This window comes from Patagioenas fasciata, chromosome 7 (genome assembly GCF_037038585.1).
Source record: "Patagioenas fasciata isolate bPatFas1 chromosome 7, bPatFas1.hap1, whole genome shotgun sequence".
NCBI lineage: Eukaryota > Metazoa > Chordata > Aves > Columbiformes > Columbidae > Patagioenas > Patagioenas fasciata.
Window position 1 is genome coordinate 17108628 of NC_092526.1, and position 15909 is coordinate 17124536.

The following is a 15909-nucleotide window of genomic DNA, read 5'->3' on the forward strand; positions in this document are numbered from 1 at the left end:
ATCTGTCACTCTGCTTTTAATAGCGTTAATGCTACAGATGCAACTGCCTTCTGCCCCGCCTGAGTTGCTTTTGCCAGTTAAGCCTCACAACAGCCCTGTGAGGTAGGTGGGTGACACAGGTGGACACCAAGTCAGGAGCCCCAGGGCAGGGTGCAGGCTCTGCTCTTCCCTTCTGACTCAGAGGTTTGATTTGTTTAGCCCAAATTCTTTTCCATGTGCTGTTGCAAAATGTCCTCTGCCCCAGGCTGACAGCAGTGAGTCAGAGAGGTGTGGGCATCCTGAAATCCTTACTTCCAGGAAAAAACCCTCCCCTCTTAACACATCTGGCATTTGACTGAAGTTACCCAGCTTCTTGCTCGCTCTGATTTCCATGGCTGAATTCCCATGTTCCAAACACTTGGCACAGCAGTCTTCCTGCTGAGAGTAAGCCTGGCTCACTGGAAGAAGCCAAGGAGCTTCAGCTTCATCTGCTGCAAGGGGCAGAGATCTCTGTGTTTCTTTCAAGACTTGACCAAATGCCTTTCTTGGAGCACAGCCATTTCAAAGGTGAAGGCAGGAGGCAGCAGAACCAGTACCAATGTCAGAGTTTACATGTTTTCACTGAAGTGCGGCCAGGCTGTTCACCCAGAAACCAGCTGGAACCAGGACAGAATGAGCACTAAAAAAAATGAGGGCACTCTTCAGGGAGTGAGTGCTCAGCCCCCATCCCCAGCAGGGCACAACGTCTGGCTCTCAGATCCCCAAGCCCAGGACAGGTAGTGTAGGCTCACACCAATGAGAGAAAAAAATACCCTTTTAGAGCATTAGTGTTGAAAATAGGAAAATAGGCCATTGTTGGAAATTTAAGCACGGAAGGTTCTTGGGCAGTGAGTTAAACCAACCCTTCAGAACAAGGCCAGGCTTGGAGAGCAGGGCAGCAGGTGAGGAAGACCCATTCAAGAGAGACCTTTTGTGCAACCTTCATGTGCAAAGAATCAACCAGACAGATGCAGCACAAATACCCTCCCAGCTGGCACACAGCACTTGGTTTCCCAGGGATCTTGCCTGGGGCTCTGGCAAGTCCATCGCAGCACAGCCATTTCTGTGCTCTGCAGGAGGAGGAAGACAGTAACAACCCATGTGTGGCCAAGAGAGGCTGGGGCACAAGGCACAAACAAGTGTAAAGGAATTGGTACTGCCCAGGTGAGCCAGATAGCTTACACCAAGGTGGGCAAAGCAGGGAGTGGGGAGGCCTCCTGCCATGCAGGGGTGCCAGGGGAAGCTCTCTGCCCTGGCCCCAGATGCGTGGAGGAGGGAGATGAGGGAGCAACACCAGGGATCAACACCTTTGCTCCAAACAGCAAAGAACAGGAGTGAGAGGGCAGAGAAAACAAATGGACCAGGCTCTGGAGAAGACCCAACAGATTAATAGCAGTATCCCACTTCAGAGGCTTGGGATCACCCATCGTGGCTTTGGAGTGAGACAAAGTTTAAATCTGAAGCAGCAGCAGAAGGAACTGCACCAAGTGAGTTTAAACAGCAAATTGTTTCTTTGAAGCAAGATCAGCTTCAAGATGAAAGGAGGGTAAGAGTATCTGAAGTACTGAGGCATGTCTTCAACTGCAGGCTGCCAGGAGGTCTGGGAGATGGTCTGGCCTTAGAGGAATCTGCACAGACAGACGTGGCAGAGCGGAGTGCTCTCCCCAGGTCTCCCCCATCAGCTTCTGCCTGCATAAAAGCAGCTGAAGGACAAGGCAGGAGCTCCAGCTAAATTTGGGCTTCCTGGGGGAGCAGGAGCCAGCCCGAAGGCTCAGCCACCAGACAGCCCCAACTTGCCAATGTGTTGACTCAGGCTTAATTTAGCTGTCCTGGCTGGGTCTGGGAAATGTCCTGTTGTACAAAGGACTTGCCTGGCTGAGCCCATCACCCACACAATGATCAGGGCTGTGGTAGAAGCGATGTTGTCTCCAAGGGACAGGGACAGCAGTTGAGAAGGTGCTCTGAGGTGGAATGGGGGACACAGCAAGCTTGAACTCCAGGCTGCTGTCCTGGCACAGCCTTATCACTTGGCACCACCACAGGTCTGCCGGGACACTGTCTTCCAGTGAAAGGTCCTGCCAGAACTCTGGCTCTGCTGTGGCACGACACTGGGCTCAGTACATTTGCTCTGTAGGTGTGCACATTTCTTGGCAGCTCACACACACAGATGATGGCTGCATGTCCCTGGTCAAGGCTTCCTCTGTACCTTGGGTCCTCCAAGACCAAGGCTGACATAGCCTGTCAGGAGTCAGCTTCTCCAGTGCTGGCACCAGCCACTCGCTCATGCCAGGATGCTTCATGCCACACGTACCCTGAAGACTCTGCCTGTCCCAAGCTGTGCCACATGCCAACTGCTGCTCCTTCCCGAGGGGTACAGCATCTGCTTGCTACTGCTCCACCAGAGCCTTCACTGTTCTCCCCCAAACCAGCCCTCCCCAGTCCAGCCCCCCACCCCTCCTGCTAGGAGCCACTCTCCTTCTCCAGGAGATGGGCGTCTCGATGCCCACTGGGCCTGAGCACCCCCCGCCCTCTTGGCGACCTGGGGTGGGAACCACGGTCCTGGACCCTGGACCTCTCCCACCTCCTGCAATCCCTGGGCCTGTGGTGGCCCTGCCAGCTGGGAGCTACTCTGTGGTCGCTGCGGTTGAACACCAGGTTTTCGTTCTCCTTCTCCCTGCCCTGGGCCTCAGCCCCCTGCTCCGGGGTCCATCTCTCTACATGGTGGTGCTTCTCTTTCAAGTCCACTGCCTCTGTTACTGGTGCAGGATCCTCAGGGCACAACTCCTTTCTTTCAGCCAGGGCAGCATCCCTGCTTCTGCTGTGAGGCTTTGGAAACTCCTGGCTGTGCTTCCCACCAGGTCTCAGCTCTGGTCTTCCGCTGAAGGCCTTTGGCCCCCTGGGGCCATGGAGCGGATGACAGACTTCCTCTGCCGGTTCCTGCAAGCTGCTGCCTGACTGCCTGCCCTGGCCCCTGGGGCCTGGCCTCTCCCCTCTGCGCCTCTCCCTCTTGCTCTGTTGCTCCCTGGGCACGACAGTCCTCTTGGGCTGCCCAAGGTCTGCCCTGGCCCCCGGTGCCCCAGCTGGCTCAGGAGCAGAGGCTTGGCTGGGCAGCTGGGGCACGTCCACAGTGCTTGCACTCACCAGTGGCTCAGAAGCAGCTTGGGCTGGATCAACAGCAGCTGGAGGCTGAAAGAAAGAAGCCACCAGATAAGAAAAGGATGGGGCAGCCCCACAGCAGATGACCAGGCTTGGTCCTGCAGTTCAGAGCCCCCCTTGCCAGGTCTCTGCCCCTGGTGCCGTACCGCCTGGAGGCTGATGAAGTAACGGTTCCTCTCTGCTTCGGGGTCAATGATGCCGCCTTTCTCTTGCTGTCTCTTGAAAATTAAGCGAAGTTCTTCTTGGTGCTGCAGCGTCTTGGCATCTGGCCTGTATGGCTCCTGAGCAGCAGAAAGCAAGGCAGGGTGAGGGCTCTCTCAACACCTAGTGTGGGTAGGAAGCTGGCAGTGCTGAGAGCGACTCCCCAAACCCTCCTTTGGTTGCACAGCATACAGGCAACCTGCCCCCTTCCACCCCATATGACCAGGCCCATAGATGCATGTGAAACCCTTAGACGGAGGTACAGCATGGCAGCACAGACGTGCTGTTCCTGCAGTGACCACCTTGAGACGTCCTGCTGTGGGGCAGGATGCAGAGCAGCTACAATCAGGTCACTTGCCTGACCCTGAGGATATCCCAGTGGGTACACGGACACGTCCCGTGGCAGAATCACTTCTCCCCTGGCACATCTGCTCAAAACTCAGGGCTACACAATGAAACTTGCCCTTTGTGGACACATCAGACAGTCAGGAGACACCTTGCTAGGTTTTATGAACTGTCCTTTGAATGGGCTACCCATAAGGACACAAGAGCATGCAGTGTGTTTGTTCATCCATTATACTGCCCCCACTGAAGTCATTCGGTGAGCGAGCACAGCGGGGCAGGTGAATCCCCATCTCTTACCAGGGGTTGCTGTGGGGGTGGTGCTGCCTTCAGAGTGCAAAGATCATAAACCAGGGTCTCGCGGCAGACAGGGCACTGCACACCGACTTCCTGTGGGGAGGCAAGAGGTAATACCAAACCTTGGCTGTGACCCAACTCCTGTGCTGCTGGATAACCCCAGCTTGGAAGTGGAACAGGGTGCCCTTCTTCACTCTTCTGCCAGAACAGGAAAACCCAGGAGGATTCCAAAAGCAGGAAGGCAGCCTTGTGTCTCAACAACTGCTACAGAAAGTGTTTCCACTATGAGGATGCTGGGATTTGTGCTCCAGTGGCTGACTGCTGTACAAACCACCTCTGTCACCACATATGGCTTCAGTCCTCCTTCACCTAGGATCTATTTTTCCCCACTCCAAAGTGGAGCGTGTCATCTAGGCTTTAAAAAGGTTTTGCAGGAAGGAGCCTTTGACTTGTTTCACACTCAGCTGCACTGTTTGCTCTGTGGCTGACAACTGTTCCAACACCCCAGAATGCAGGTGATCACGTTTATCCCTCTGTACACCCCTGCAGTTCAAGGACTAGGCATAGAGCTCTCTTTTCTAACTCCTGTTGTTCTAGAAGTCAAAAAATGCAACCAACTCCCCTACTGCCCCACACAACAGGCGCTGACCCAGAGATCAAATAACCCAGCTGCTGAAGTACTAGAAACTCACAGGGTAGTTTTGGTTGGAAAGGGCTGTTGGAGATCACTTGGTCTAATCCCCACTCTGATTCTCAGTGCAGGCACGATGCTGCCTGTGCTGCCAGGTCAGGCAAGCCCTTGCTCCAAGTCCCAGAGGGGGTGACAGAGATATCGTGAGGGTCAGGGGAGGGGGTGCAGGGCCCAGTACCTGTCTAGGGGAAGGTGCCAGGTGCTGCTCTCTCTCCTCCTGCTGCATGACGATCTCTTCCTCCATGTGCTGGGCATAGCGGGCCAGGCAGTGGGAGTGAAAGTAGTGGTAGCACTGGGTCTTTGTGAAGGCTTCTCTCTCCTGCAGAGGAGAAGGGGCAGCTTTAAAGGGTTTCTGAGCACTGGGTTGTGTAGCATTCCCAGATGAGGTGGGTTTTCACTCCAGTGTCAGTGCTGGCAGTGGGGAACTAATGCTACTGCTGGTAGAACCACATAACATCATCTGCTGGGCTTCATCTCTGCGTCCTCAGCTCTTGCTGGGACACTACTCCCTGTTCCAAGAGTGAGAAACACTCCTAACGTCAAGCTGCAAAGTATTTGTGACTGGTTTCTCCTGTGTAAACAGCAATCTTCCCCCACGATCTGTTCTCTCTCCTAGGCAGGCACCATTTCTCATTGCAACCCAGAGAAGACAAGCTCCCACACCCCTGCAGACCTCAGCACCTGCATGATGTGTTCCAGTCCCTTCTGACCACCTGTGTGCTGAACTCTAGGTGGGATTTGACCAGCACAGGGAAGCTGAAATGCACCAGTGTCAAGGGGGAGTGATTTTAGGGTTCTGCTTGCTGCAGAACAATGTTTAGAACAACCAGCAACTATCCCTGGACCCTACCCACTCCCTTGGAGATGACGTGGCATCACTCGCTGCCCCTATGCCCTGTTTCTGTAGGTGGTTATCTCCAGGCTGACAGGGAAAGTAGCACACACTGCCTCAGGAAGTTTCATGCTGAGTAGGATCACCTACAGACCAGGGAAGCAAGGGGCTGCTGAGGCACACCTCGGTTCCAGAACAATGCCCCATGCTTTGAGCCCCAGGCCCCCCATTTTTTTGCCTCACTTCCCAGCCAGCTTGCATGGCCAGGAGACACACTCCTACCTGGAATCCGTACAGGCAGATCACGCACTGGCCATGAGGAATGTTGTTGTCAGTGAGAATCTCCTTCCCCTTCTGTGGAAGCATTAAAGCAAACATTTTACTAAGCAGCTGCCCACGGGCTCAGGGCTGTCCCACCCCTCAGGCAATCAGGGACCAGCATCTGTGGCTGGACAACCCCAATCTCCCCCAGCTCTCACCTCAATCAGTTCGTAGAGCACCTCTGTCCCAAGCCTGGCTTCAGCAACACTTCTGAGGGTCTGGGAGATCCTACAGCAAAGCAGGAGCAATACTTAACATAAATTTAGTCACACCTTTTCACTGCCCCATATACCTGTCACCCCACCATGGTGACAGGAGGAAGAAATAGAGCAGTGGCCTTCACAATCTGCCTGCAGCACAAGACAGGCACACATGCACACACATACTCATGAGCTCCCCACAAACTAGTGCACAGAAACCTTTGTCCTCAGAGGATTTGCAAGAGCTGGTTCACTTGGCTCCTTGGCTCGAGCCCACCCAGTACCCTCCAGTTTCGGTAAATCTCAGGCTTCTCTTATCCGATGGCAGCCCCCAAGCAGGTCTGGGGGATCCGTGTTACTCCTGTGCTGCTGACAGATACCAGGGTCTCCCTCGCACACACTCGGCTGCACCAATGACTGGAGCACAAAGGCAACAATGGGCTGCCCAAGGACTTCCTTCAGTCCCACCACTGCGAAAGCTGGAACAACTCCTTCAAAGGCCCAGGGGATTTAGATTACAGTTTAGAGGGACCACTGGGGAACAACCATAGGGTGGACCTCTTGGTGCCTAACTCAGCACCAGTGGCTCCCAGAAAACTTAAAGCAAGGTGATTTAGGTACCTATATCCTCCCATTAACCAGACACAGGGAGCCATGTGAATTTGAGAGAAAGCTTTTCCACCAGTTCTGCCTCCTGCATTTTGGAGGAAACAATCACCCTCTCCCCACCCTCCTGGCACTCACTTTTGAATTTGCTCATCTGACAGTCCCCGTGGGTTCCTGATCGAGATTTCTGGAGCTTTGTTTGGATACTAGGAAAAAAAAGAAACACACAAAGCACAACGAGCAATGCGGAGAGAGCCGGGGCAGGGGCGCAGGGCCGGCGGCCTACCTGTGGGGGCACGGTGAGCATCAGGGTGAAGCGGACGTACTGCGAGTCCTGGTCCTGGGCCGTGGCTGGGTGCAGGGTGATGCTGATCTCCCAGGGCTCCCACCTGCGGGGCAGGCCGAAGTGAGGGGCGGCAGCGCAGGGCCGGGCCGGGCCTGGGGAGGTTGGGCCGCGGTCCGTACCTGCCGCGGCCCTGAGCCACTCGCAGCTCCTCCAGGTAGATGGACTCCAGCACCTCCACCTCCGGCGGCAGCGCCCTGCGGGGACCGGGACGGGAGTCAGGCGGCGGCGTCGCCGGCCCCGCTGAGCTAGAGGTGCGGGCACCGGGGAAAGGGGGGTGTTACCAATCCGTCGTCTCCGCTTCCTCACCGGCCGCCGCCATCTTCTCGTGCGCCCCGGAACCGGAACCTCCGCGCGGGCGCACGCGCGGGGATGCGTTGCTAGGCGACACCGTGGCGGCGGCGGGGCCGCGGGTGAGCGGAGTGGCGTGAGGTTTGTCCCACCCAGGGCTTGGGGCTCGTCTTGCCGTGAGGGACCAGAGGTGCAGCCGGCGAGCAGGGACGGAGCCCAGCGGGGGCTTCCGGGGGACCCGGGGACCGGGCCCAGGGTGAGGCCCAACAGGGAGGGGATATGCCTGCGGGGAGGGGAAGCCCGGCCCTTGAGATGTGGGATTGCAGAGGGTGCAGCCCTGCCTTCCCAGCGCCTTCCCAGCACCGGCACTATCCATGTGTCTGCTGGGGTTGGGGTCGATGCCCCGTGGCAGCCGGTGGCAGAGGGCAAGAGTTGGGGAGAGAGGGCAGAGCGCTTCTGGTCACTTCTTCTCACCAGCTGCTTTGCCTCGGCAGCTCAGTGGCACCCTCCCTGAACTCCCACGATGGAGAAGTACCGTGTCCTGGAGATGATCGGTGAAGGCTCCTTCGGGCGCGTGTACAAGGGGCGTCGGAAACACAGCGCCCAGGTGAGGAAAGAGATGTCGGGGGTCTGTGGTGTGGCACTGGGGACTGAGTTCTGGTGGCTATTGGGTTCTGGGGACCTGTCAGGGCTTTGAGACTCAGGACTGATTCATTTTTCTGCTGTCATACCCATCCAGCTCCTGCTGGCACAGAGTCATTCAGGTTCAAGGGACCTCAGGAGTATTCTCCAGTTCAGCCTCCGCTTTAAACAGGGCCAGCACCAAATTCAGATCCTGTGAATCCTCAAGGACAAACACGCCACAGCCACTGCTTGACTATTGAATTGTTTTTCCTTTTGTCAAGTTGAAGCTCCCCTGTGTCAATTTCTAACCCCCGAGTGTTCAGCCCCCTTACTATCCTTGTGGCCTCTGCTATACCCACTCCAGCCTGTCGATGTCTTTCTGGGCCAAAAACTGGCCACAATATTGCCAACGTGGTCTAAGAAGTTCAAAATAAAGGGCAATAATAACTTCCTTCCAAATCCTGCCTGTTCATACAGTCCAGGGTGCTTCTAGTGCTCATTGCCAGGGCACACTGCTGGCTCATGTTAGGCTTGCTGTCTACCAGGATCTCTAGGTCCTGTCCTGTGTTTCTGGCAGTTCTAGTTTTGTCTGCGCTCACTGATTAAATTTCTTTGCTTTAAATGCCAGTGTGCGAAGTACTGTGAGCACCTGTATCTATGTGCAAGGGCCTGAGGGGGATCTCCAGCTCCAGGGGATCCAGTGAACAAATATCTCATTTGATGTGCTCAGCTGGAAAATGCTGAGTCCTGTTTGGGCTAAAAGCAGCCTCTGCCAGGGTGGGTAAGAGCCTGGTCTGATCCCAGCTTTGTCTGCTTTGAAAGGTGGTGGCCTTGAAGTTCATCCCCAAGATGGGGCGGTCTGAGAAGGAGCTGAAGAACCTGCAGCGGGAAATTGAGATCATGAGAGGCCTCCGTCATCCCAACATCATCCAGATGCTTGACAGCTTTGAGACCGACAAAGAGGTGAAGGGAATTACTCCAGGCAGATGTTTTTGCTCAGCTGGGGCGGAGGAGCAAGGGCTGTCCCCTGCTGTGGTAGGGACCTCTTTCTGAGGAGATGCTGGTGACATGCTCCCAGGGCCTGGTCACTGTTTTTCAGAGCCCTCCAGTATGCTCTGTGTGGTGAGCCAGCACCTACCTGGGCTATGCAGGGTGCACTGGTCATATGCAGAGGTGAAGGAGCTTGAGGTGGGGGGTGGGGTGTAGTGCAAGAGGAGTAGTTTGGGATCACAGAATGAGGGTGACTCTTCAGTCACCTCGTTAGTCTCTTCAGAGATGGAATTTTCACTGATTTAAACTCTCATGGAGAAAGTATAAGAAGAAAGGACTGAAGGCCGTACTATGGGACATGTGGGCATGAAATAAAGTAATTGGGCAGCAAATTCAAAACAAGCTCAAAGCGGTGATTCTACCCACTGGCCTTGAAAGTACCATTCTGGGCTTGTACCGTCCTCCCCTCTTCCCTGGTTTCTGCTGGCTGTCTGAGATAAGGACAGCCACAAGGCCTCCGGTGAGTGCCAGGCCCCTGCTGCAGCGCAGCTGTGGGGGCCCTCTCCCACCCCAGGTCCCAGCCCAACCTGATGTGCTGTGGATGATCACACCCCAGCATCTCCCTCAAATTTCCTGCCCTGCTCTGTCCCAGTCTCCAGGGCATGGTGGGGATGTGGCTGGGTGGGCGCCTGATCTCACCACACTGCTCTTCCCTCCAGGTGGTGGTGGTGACTGACTATGCAGAGGGGGAGCTCTTCCAGATCCTGGAGGATGATGGAAGTTTGCCTGAGGACCAGGTGACTATCGTGGCGGTAGCCATGCAATGTTTGCTGCAGGACGGAGGGAATGGGATTTGTCTGCCTGCAGGCAGCGGGTGTCTGCTGTGGGCCAGGAGACATCAGGGAGGGTGAGGGTGCCTGCGGGGCTTTACCTGGCAGAGCTTCTGATGGAGAGGAGGCCAAGTTGCATTGGGGGACAGTGAGGTCCAACAGGGACTGCAGCTTCCCTGTTCCATCTCCAAGGACCACAGCACCAGGCTGCTGCCTTGGCCATCAGCCTGCTCCAAAGAACTGCTGGTCCATGGCTGGGGCTGGTCCATGCCCCAAAGAGGGCAAGGGCAGGAATGGGGGTACTGGGGGGGCAAGGCCATAAGGGACCCCATGGTTGTGCCAGCTGGTGGCACTATGGGACAGAGGGTGAGGCTCCCGTGTCTCCTGCAGGTCCAGACCATTGCTGCCCAACTGATCTCTGCTCTCTATTACCTGCACTCCCACCGCATCCTGCACCGCGACATGAAACCCCAGAACATCCTGCTGGACAAAGATGGTGTTGTCAAGCTCTGTGACTTTGGGTGGGTGCTGGTGTCCAGCTTGTGGGGGACACTTGGCCTTGGGGCAGCCAAGGAGTGTCCTGGGTGCTGTAGAGAAGGAGGGGGGAGTGTGGAAGGGGACCTGGATTCTGTGCATATTTAGAAGTTGAGTAAGGATGGGGGATTTTGGGCTCCAGAGTAGAGAGGTGTTGGTAAACTTGTAGTGTGCTGAAATGGGTGTTTCAACCTGAACTGACCATCTGTGCTTTGCTGTGAGCAGGTTTGCCCGTGCTATGAGCATCCACACCATGGTGTTGACCTCCATCAAGGGCACCCCACTGTACATGTCCCCTGAGCTGGTGGAGGAGCGGCCATATGACCACACAGCAGACCTGTGGTCTGTGGGCTGCATCCTGTACGAGCTGTTCGTGGGCACCCCTCCTTTTTACACCAGTAGCATCTTCCAGCTCGTCAGCCTCATTGTCAAGGACCCGGTCAAATGGCCTGTGGCCATAAGCCCAGTCTTCAAGGTAAGGGTGAAGGCCCCGTCTGTGGGGTGAGATCTGTGAATGCAGTATCAGTTTTGGCCTCGCTTGCTGCCCTGGTGGGTTAATCTTAGGTTTTATGTCCCCTAACAGGGACTTCAGAACACAGAGAAGGGCTGAGATCTGGGCCTTCTGGGAGGGGGACCCTTATTACTGCTGTCTGTAAGCTGAGGCTGACAGCAGAGGAGTGATTTACTGGGCTGAGAAGGGGAGTGTCTTCCTGTCTTCCCTGAGTACTAGAGCCACTCCTTTTCCAGAAGCAGGCAGGGAACACAGGCCCACCTGGGTGCCCTTGCTAGAGGGGAATGGTGGGTACACTGTACTCCTTGGTGGGTGCCAAGGATGTGTTGGTGACCCTGGTACTGTGCTGTGCTCTAGAGCTTCCTGCAGGGACTACTAACGAAGGACCCCTGCCAGCGCCTGTCGTGGCCAGAGCTGCTCTCTCATCCCTTTGTTGCTGGACTGGTTACTGGTGAGTACCAGCTCTTTTTCCAGCACTGGCAAGGTCCATTTCCTCCTCCTACTGCCTGGAGTCTGGGATGAACACCCTGCCATGCTATTTTTACTACCCTGGCCTTTGCCTCCTTCCTCTCAGCTTTCTCCAAGCACATCTAGCACCTGCCCCTGGGCTTGCTCTGCTTCCCCCAGGATTCCCCTGGGATCCCAGAACCGATCACTCTCCCTGCATCCCAAGGGAGAGCTGCTGATGAAGTTCTCCCCTGGCCTCCTCAGTGATTGATGACACAGAAGAGCATGGGATCTCAAACCCCTTCACCACCAAGCTGTCCCCAGAGCTGCAGGTCCTGAAGGAGCAGCAAGCCCATGCCATGGCCCCCAGGAGCAGCCAGTCCAGGATCCTGAGAAAGGCCCAGCAGAAGATGGTTGAGGAGGCACAGAAAAAGGTGGAGGAAAGCGTGACCTTCCCCTGGCTGTGTCCCACAGTCAGGAAAAAGGAGAGGCACTGAAGTGGGATCTGGGGGGAAAGACAGAAGGTACATGGGGTCAGGCTGGGGCATCAGCCACACACAAGGCAGGATATGGGGTCCTCAGGGTGATGGGGTCTAGAGGACTCTTCTGGCTGGCTGAGTAACCCTGCCCTGGCCAAACTTCTCTGCTATTGCCCAGGGGCAACTGAAGGCGAGTGATGCATCTACAAAGAACTCTGGCAAAGGACGCCCCCGGCATAGACCCAGAGCAGCTCCTGGGAAGGCAGCCCTCATGGAGGGGGAGCCACCACCTGCCTCCAAAGAGAAGAACCCTAGTGTCCTGCAAGGAAAGAGCAGCATGGCAGAGTGGGAGTTGGAGGAGCCTCCACCTGACCCATGGTGAGGGAAGGCTGGGAGTGAAGGAAGAGGGGAAGTCAGGGTCACTCACTGACTGCGCTGTTTCCTTGGCCAGGGAGCACAGCATCACTCGAGACTACGAGCGGGAGTTTCCTGGAGGAGGGGCCCCTCTGCAGTGTGGCGCTGACAGGGCAGAGCCCCGAGGCAGGTGCAGCATCAAAACTGTGGACCTGGAGAGTGAAGTAAGAGAGTGTCTTGTGGTGAGGACAACAGGGCCCAGTCCCCAGGCACTGGTACAGGGACCCTGAGGCAGGCAGCATCTGTGGTACCAGCTCTCTCTTGTCCATGGCTAGGAGCTGGAGAGTGATGAGGAGTGGCAGCACCTGGTCGAGGCCACAGAGCCTTCAGCCATGCAGCTGAGCACACTGCTGAGCCTCCTGAGGGACCTGGCCTTCCGGCACCGTGTCCAGGCCCGCCTGGCAGACTCTTCTCAGCAGGTGAGTGATGGCTGGCTTCAGACAACTATTATTACATGGATGCCACCTTCTTCCCCAGGACTGGATCAGAAGCACTGGGAGAATCCTCAGACCAGCCAGCAAGGAGATCCTCTGCTTCTCCAGGAGCTGGAGCTGTCTTGTGCACTTAGCTTTCCATCCGCTCTCTGGCTGTACTCTGCCTGAGGAGGTGAAGGGCTGCTTTATGGGTGGTGGAGAGGACAAAACCACTGCTGATCATGAGATCTTCTGGCTTCTCTGTGTCTAGGTGCTGGAAGGGATGCTGGAGGGAGCTTCCCGTCTCCGTCCCGTGCTCCGTGTCATGGGCAACCTCCTGGCTACTCGGTGTGACTCTGAGCTGCTGGACCACTTCTGCCAAGAGCTGAATGTGCCTCTGTCCCTGCTGTGTCTAGCCAAGCAGATCCTGGAGAGTCATAGCATCAAGCAGGTGGGTGTAGGACTCCAGAGAAATCTGGGCTTCTTTCAGCCCTGCAGAGTGCTGGTGCTGAGGAGGCCCTGGTGTCCTGCTGGAGCTGACTCCCAGAACCAGTGCCTCTTCCAGGCCTCCGTGAGGAGGGGTAGGTCCTGGCAGGAAAGGATCCTGCCACAGTAGCGTTGGGATGGCCAGCAGACAATCCTCACTTGTTGTTCCTTTCTGGATCCTGTAGCAGCCCTGGTGTATTGTGGTGCTGACAGACCTCCTCATGGTGACCAAAGTTTACTTCAGCAGTGAATGCAGCCTGGAGGAGAATGGGCAAAAGGACAGGTAGGGAAAACCCTCTGTGTTCTGAGGTGTCTTGTGGCCACTGCAGGGACCTGGCAATAGGCAGGAGGGTGGTGTTCATACTCTGTGACTAGATCTGTCTCCATGGGGAGGCATCATAGACTAAGCACTTCATGCCATATGTCTGTGCTCACAGAGGAGCTTTCTGTGAGTGGGACTAATTAAGGGGAAGGCACAGCTGTCTAGATTCCAGTTGTGCTGCCTGCTGACCCTGGTTCACGGTACTGGTGTGTGCTGCCTGCCCCATTAACCAGGGCCATATAGGCCTGGCCAGATCCTGTCCTCACAGCCAGGGCTCATGTTTCTCTGCTCTCCTCTGTCCCTGCTGCTTCCTCCAGCCTGCAGACCTTCCAGGAGAGTGCCACCTGCTTCTTAGCTCTGCTGCCGGAGCTGCTGGCTGAGCCAGCTGACAGTGAGATGAGTCTCTGCCAGCAAAGCCTCCTGGTAAGGGTGCCCCTGTCTCCCTTCTCCCCACTCCCTCCCTCAGGGACAGAAGCTGTGGGGCTGGGTATGTGTGGCAGGCTGAAGACCCTGCTCCCAGCTGCGGGGTGCAATGCATTCTTATCAAGGCATGCTGTCTCACCCACTGTGTTTTTTTGGGGGGATCACATGCAGAAACAAGCTCTCTGAGGGGGCACCTTCCCAGTTGTGTACCCCTCTCTCAGCCAGCATGCAGTTGCATGTTGGTCCTACACAGTAACCTGACTGGAGAGGACATGTGGAGGTCCCTAGAGCTCCAGCACTTGAGTCCTTCTCGCATGTCTGCTGTCCCCTCACAGCCTCCTCCATTGTCCTTCTCTCTCATCCCACCTTCAGTCTGCAGTAATGGCAACCCCTGTTTCTCTCCTAGTGCTTCACTGTGCTCTGTGAGAGCCTGGATGTGATGTACCCCTCTGTCTCTGCCCCCTTCTATGCCAGCCTGCGAGAGAAGCATCATCCCCTGCTGAACAGACTCCTTCAGGGATCCATCTCGGAGCAGCCTGCTCTGCGAGGTAGTGGTGGTGGCAGCTCGCCGTCTCCTCCTGGGGCTTCCCCTCTCCTTCCTGTGCTTGGACTTCCTCAGAGCACTGACTGCCATTGCAGTGCTGTTGGTCAGGGGAGGTGACTGAAGCTTATCTGCCCAAACCCTGGCTAACAAGGGCTCTCCTCTTCCTTCCCTCAATCCCATATCTCACCCTACTTGTGTCATAAGCCTGACTCTTCCTTTCTTGGCCTCCAACCCATCCTGCTGCCCCTCAGCATTCCTCACCCTTAGCACATGTCTCCTGAGCTCTGTCCCTGTGCAGGTACAGTGATGGAGGCCAAATCAGCCCATGACCAGAGCCCACAAGTGGGAGACCTCTTCACAGCTGCATTGGCTGCTGCCTTCAGCATCCCCCTGGAGAGGAACGGCTGTCGGGAAGCCAAGCAGCAGGTCAGGCCAGTTCTCTTTGCAGGGCAAGGAGGTGTGGTCTCCACAGGGGCAGCAGTCCTTTGCAAGAGGGTCTCTTTTTCAGCAGTGGAGTAGATGACTGCAGTCCTGTGGCTTTGGTGGCTGCTGGGCTGGTGTTTGTAGGCTGCTCCTTCTCAGCCAACAGCTGAACTTCAGAAGTCCAAGGACTCCTAAGTCAATTAAGAGACTCATGCTTAGATCTAAATTGTGGGATGGGCTAAGTAAAGAACTAGGCAATGCAGAGAAAACATGAGTTCTTATATGACAGTGATATGGACTGTAGAAAAACTGAAATTTAATGGACAATAAATAAGAGTGGAAAAAAACCCTACAGATTTACATTTGATCCTTTAGCTCAACTCGGAGTCAACAAAGAGGGAAGCATAGGAAGAGTCTCACCTTGTTCATCTCAAGCTCTGGGGCTGTGCATCAAAGCCATGCTGGGTCATGGCAGGTGGGCATCCCATTGTGAATGCAGGCAAAATGTAGGAAGCAGATGCCTTTTTCTGTTAATTCATTGCTAGCATTAAACTTCTTAAGTCTGTGCAGTGCTTCATGTGCCCTGGGTGCAAACCAGGCTGATTTCTGCAGGTCGCTCAGGAGGTTACTGAAAAGCTGATGGAGAGAGAGAGCCAGCAGCTCAGGAGGCTGCTGGGGAAACTGGAGCACCCAAGCTGCTCCTTGAATGTGCTCAAGGTAATGGCCCCGTCCATTTATCTGGCTGTCCCCACAGGTGCCTGGACCTTTGGCCTGGGGTGAGGAGCATGGGGAGGGAGGAACTGTGGGCTCAGCCTTCAGTGACACATCTCCCTGGTGTCAGTTGTTTAATAAATGATCCCATGGTAGCCATGGGATGTGACTGAGATGGGCCAGGCCAGTGTGTCCCTGTCCTTGGGCTGGTATGCATCTCTCCCCTCTGCCTTGTAGATCCTCTATGCTGGCTGCCATGCCAGCCCAAGCCTGTGCCAGCACCTGGGAAGGAGCCAACAACTGTGGGGTTCCCTCATACAGCTCTCAAAGGGCAAGGTAGGACTGACTGCAGCCCCGATGTTGCGGTAGAAGTGTGGACAAGCAGGACACATTCCTCTGAGTGCTGCTTAGACCAGACTGGGGAATGTATGGGGAAAAAAGTTTGGAGAAGCTTAGTTTG

The 15909-nt window shown here is 55.7% G+C and overlaps 2 protein-coding genes across 3 annotated transcripts in view; one reads left to right on the plus strand and one right to left on the minus strand.

Annotated features, from left to right (window-relative positions):
- RNF25 (ring finger protein 25) lies at positions 1 to 7355 on the minus strand. The gene is made up of 10 exons (XM_065840383.2): positions 7292 to 7355; positions 7130 to 7204; positions 6951 to 7053; positions 6803 to 6870; positions 6017 to 6086; positions 5820 to 5891; positions 4884 to 5024; positions 4018 to 4107; positions 3321 to 3455; positions 1 to 3204 (listed from the first exon to the last, which is right to left on the minus strand). The coding sequence occupies exons 1-10, from the start codon at positions 7327 to 7329 to the stop codon at positions 2479 to 2481; spliced, it is 1518 nt and encodes a 505-aa protein (XP_065696455.1). The 5' UTR covers positions 7330 to 7355; the 3' UTR covers positions 1 to 2478.
- The window catches only part of STK36 (serine/threonine kinase 36), a 12461-nt gene continuing 3885 nt past the window's right edge, over positions 7334 to 15909 (plus strand). Inside the window, exons 1-18 of one of the 2 annotated variants that reach the window (XM_065840384.2) lie at positions 7334 to 7439; positions 7793 to 7905; positions 8745 to 8885; positions 9632 to 9709; positions 10133 to 10263; positions 10502 to 10751; positions 11145 to 11238; positions 11499 to 11668; positions 11892 to 12091; positions 12165 to 12309; positions 12403 to 12546; positions 12812 to 12991; positions 13212 to 13309; positions 13666 to 13771; positions 14178 to 14319; positions 14614 to 14741; positions 15351 to 15455; positions 15687 to 15785. In XM_065840384.2, coding sequence (XP_065696456.1) covers positions 7822 to 7905; positions 8745 to 8885; positions 9632 to 9709; positions 10133 to 10263; positions 10502 to 10751; positions 11145 to 11238; positions 11499 to 11668; positions 11892 to 12091; positions 12165 to 12309; positions 12403 to 12546; positions 12812 to 12991; positions 13212 to 13309; positions 13666 to 13771; positions 14178 to 14319; positions 14614 to 14741; positions 15351 to 15455; positions 15687 to 15785 — 2295 coding nt within the window. In that variant the 5' untranslated portion in view covers positions 7334 to 7439; positions 7793 to 7821. The remainder of the gene's footprint in view (positions 7440 to 7792; positions 7906 to 8744; positions 8886 to 9631; positions 9710 to 10132; positions 10264 to 10501; positions 10752 to 11144; positions 11239 to 11498; positions 11669 to 11891; positions 12092 to 12164; positions 12310 to 12402; positions 12547 to 12811; positions 12992 to 13211; positions 13310 to 13665; positions 13772 to 14177; positions 14320 to 14613; positions 14742 to 15350; positions 15456 to 15686; positions 15786 to 15909) is intronic. The other variant, XM_065840385.2, reaches the window with a different exon arrangement.

Bases quoted from the DNA above. Each gene is read 5' to 3' on its own strand.
- RNF25 (XM_065840383.2), bottom strand. From the start codon at position 7,329: ATGGCGGCGGCCGGTGAGGAAGCGGAGACGACGGATTG. The intron at 7,054-7,129 runs GTACGGACCGCG...CCTGCCCCGCAG, and splicing joins GTGGCTCAGGGCCGCGGCAG to GTGGGAGCCCTGGGAGATCA. The intron at 6,871-6,950 runs GTAGGCCGCCGG...TTTTTTTCCTAG, and splicing joins TGCTCACCGTGCCCCCACAG to TATCCAAACAAAGCTCCAGA.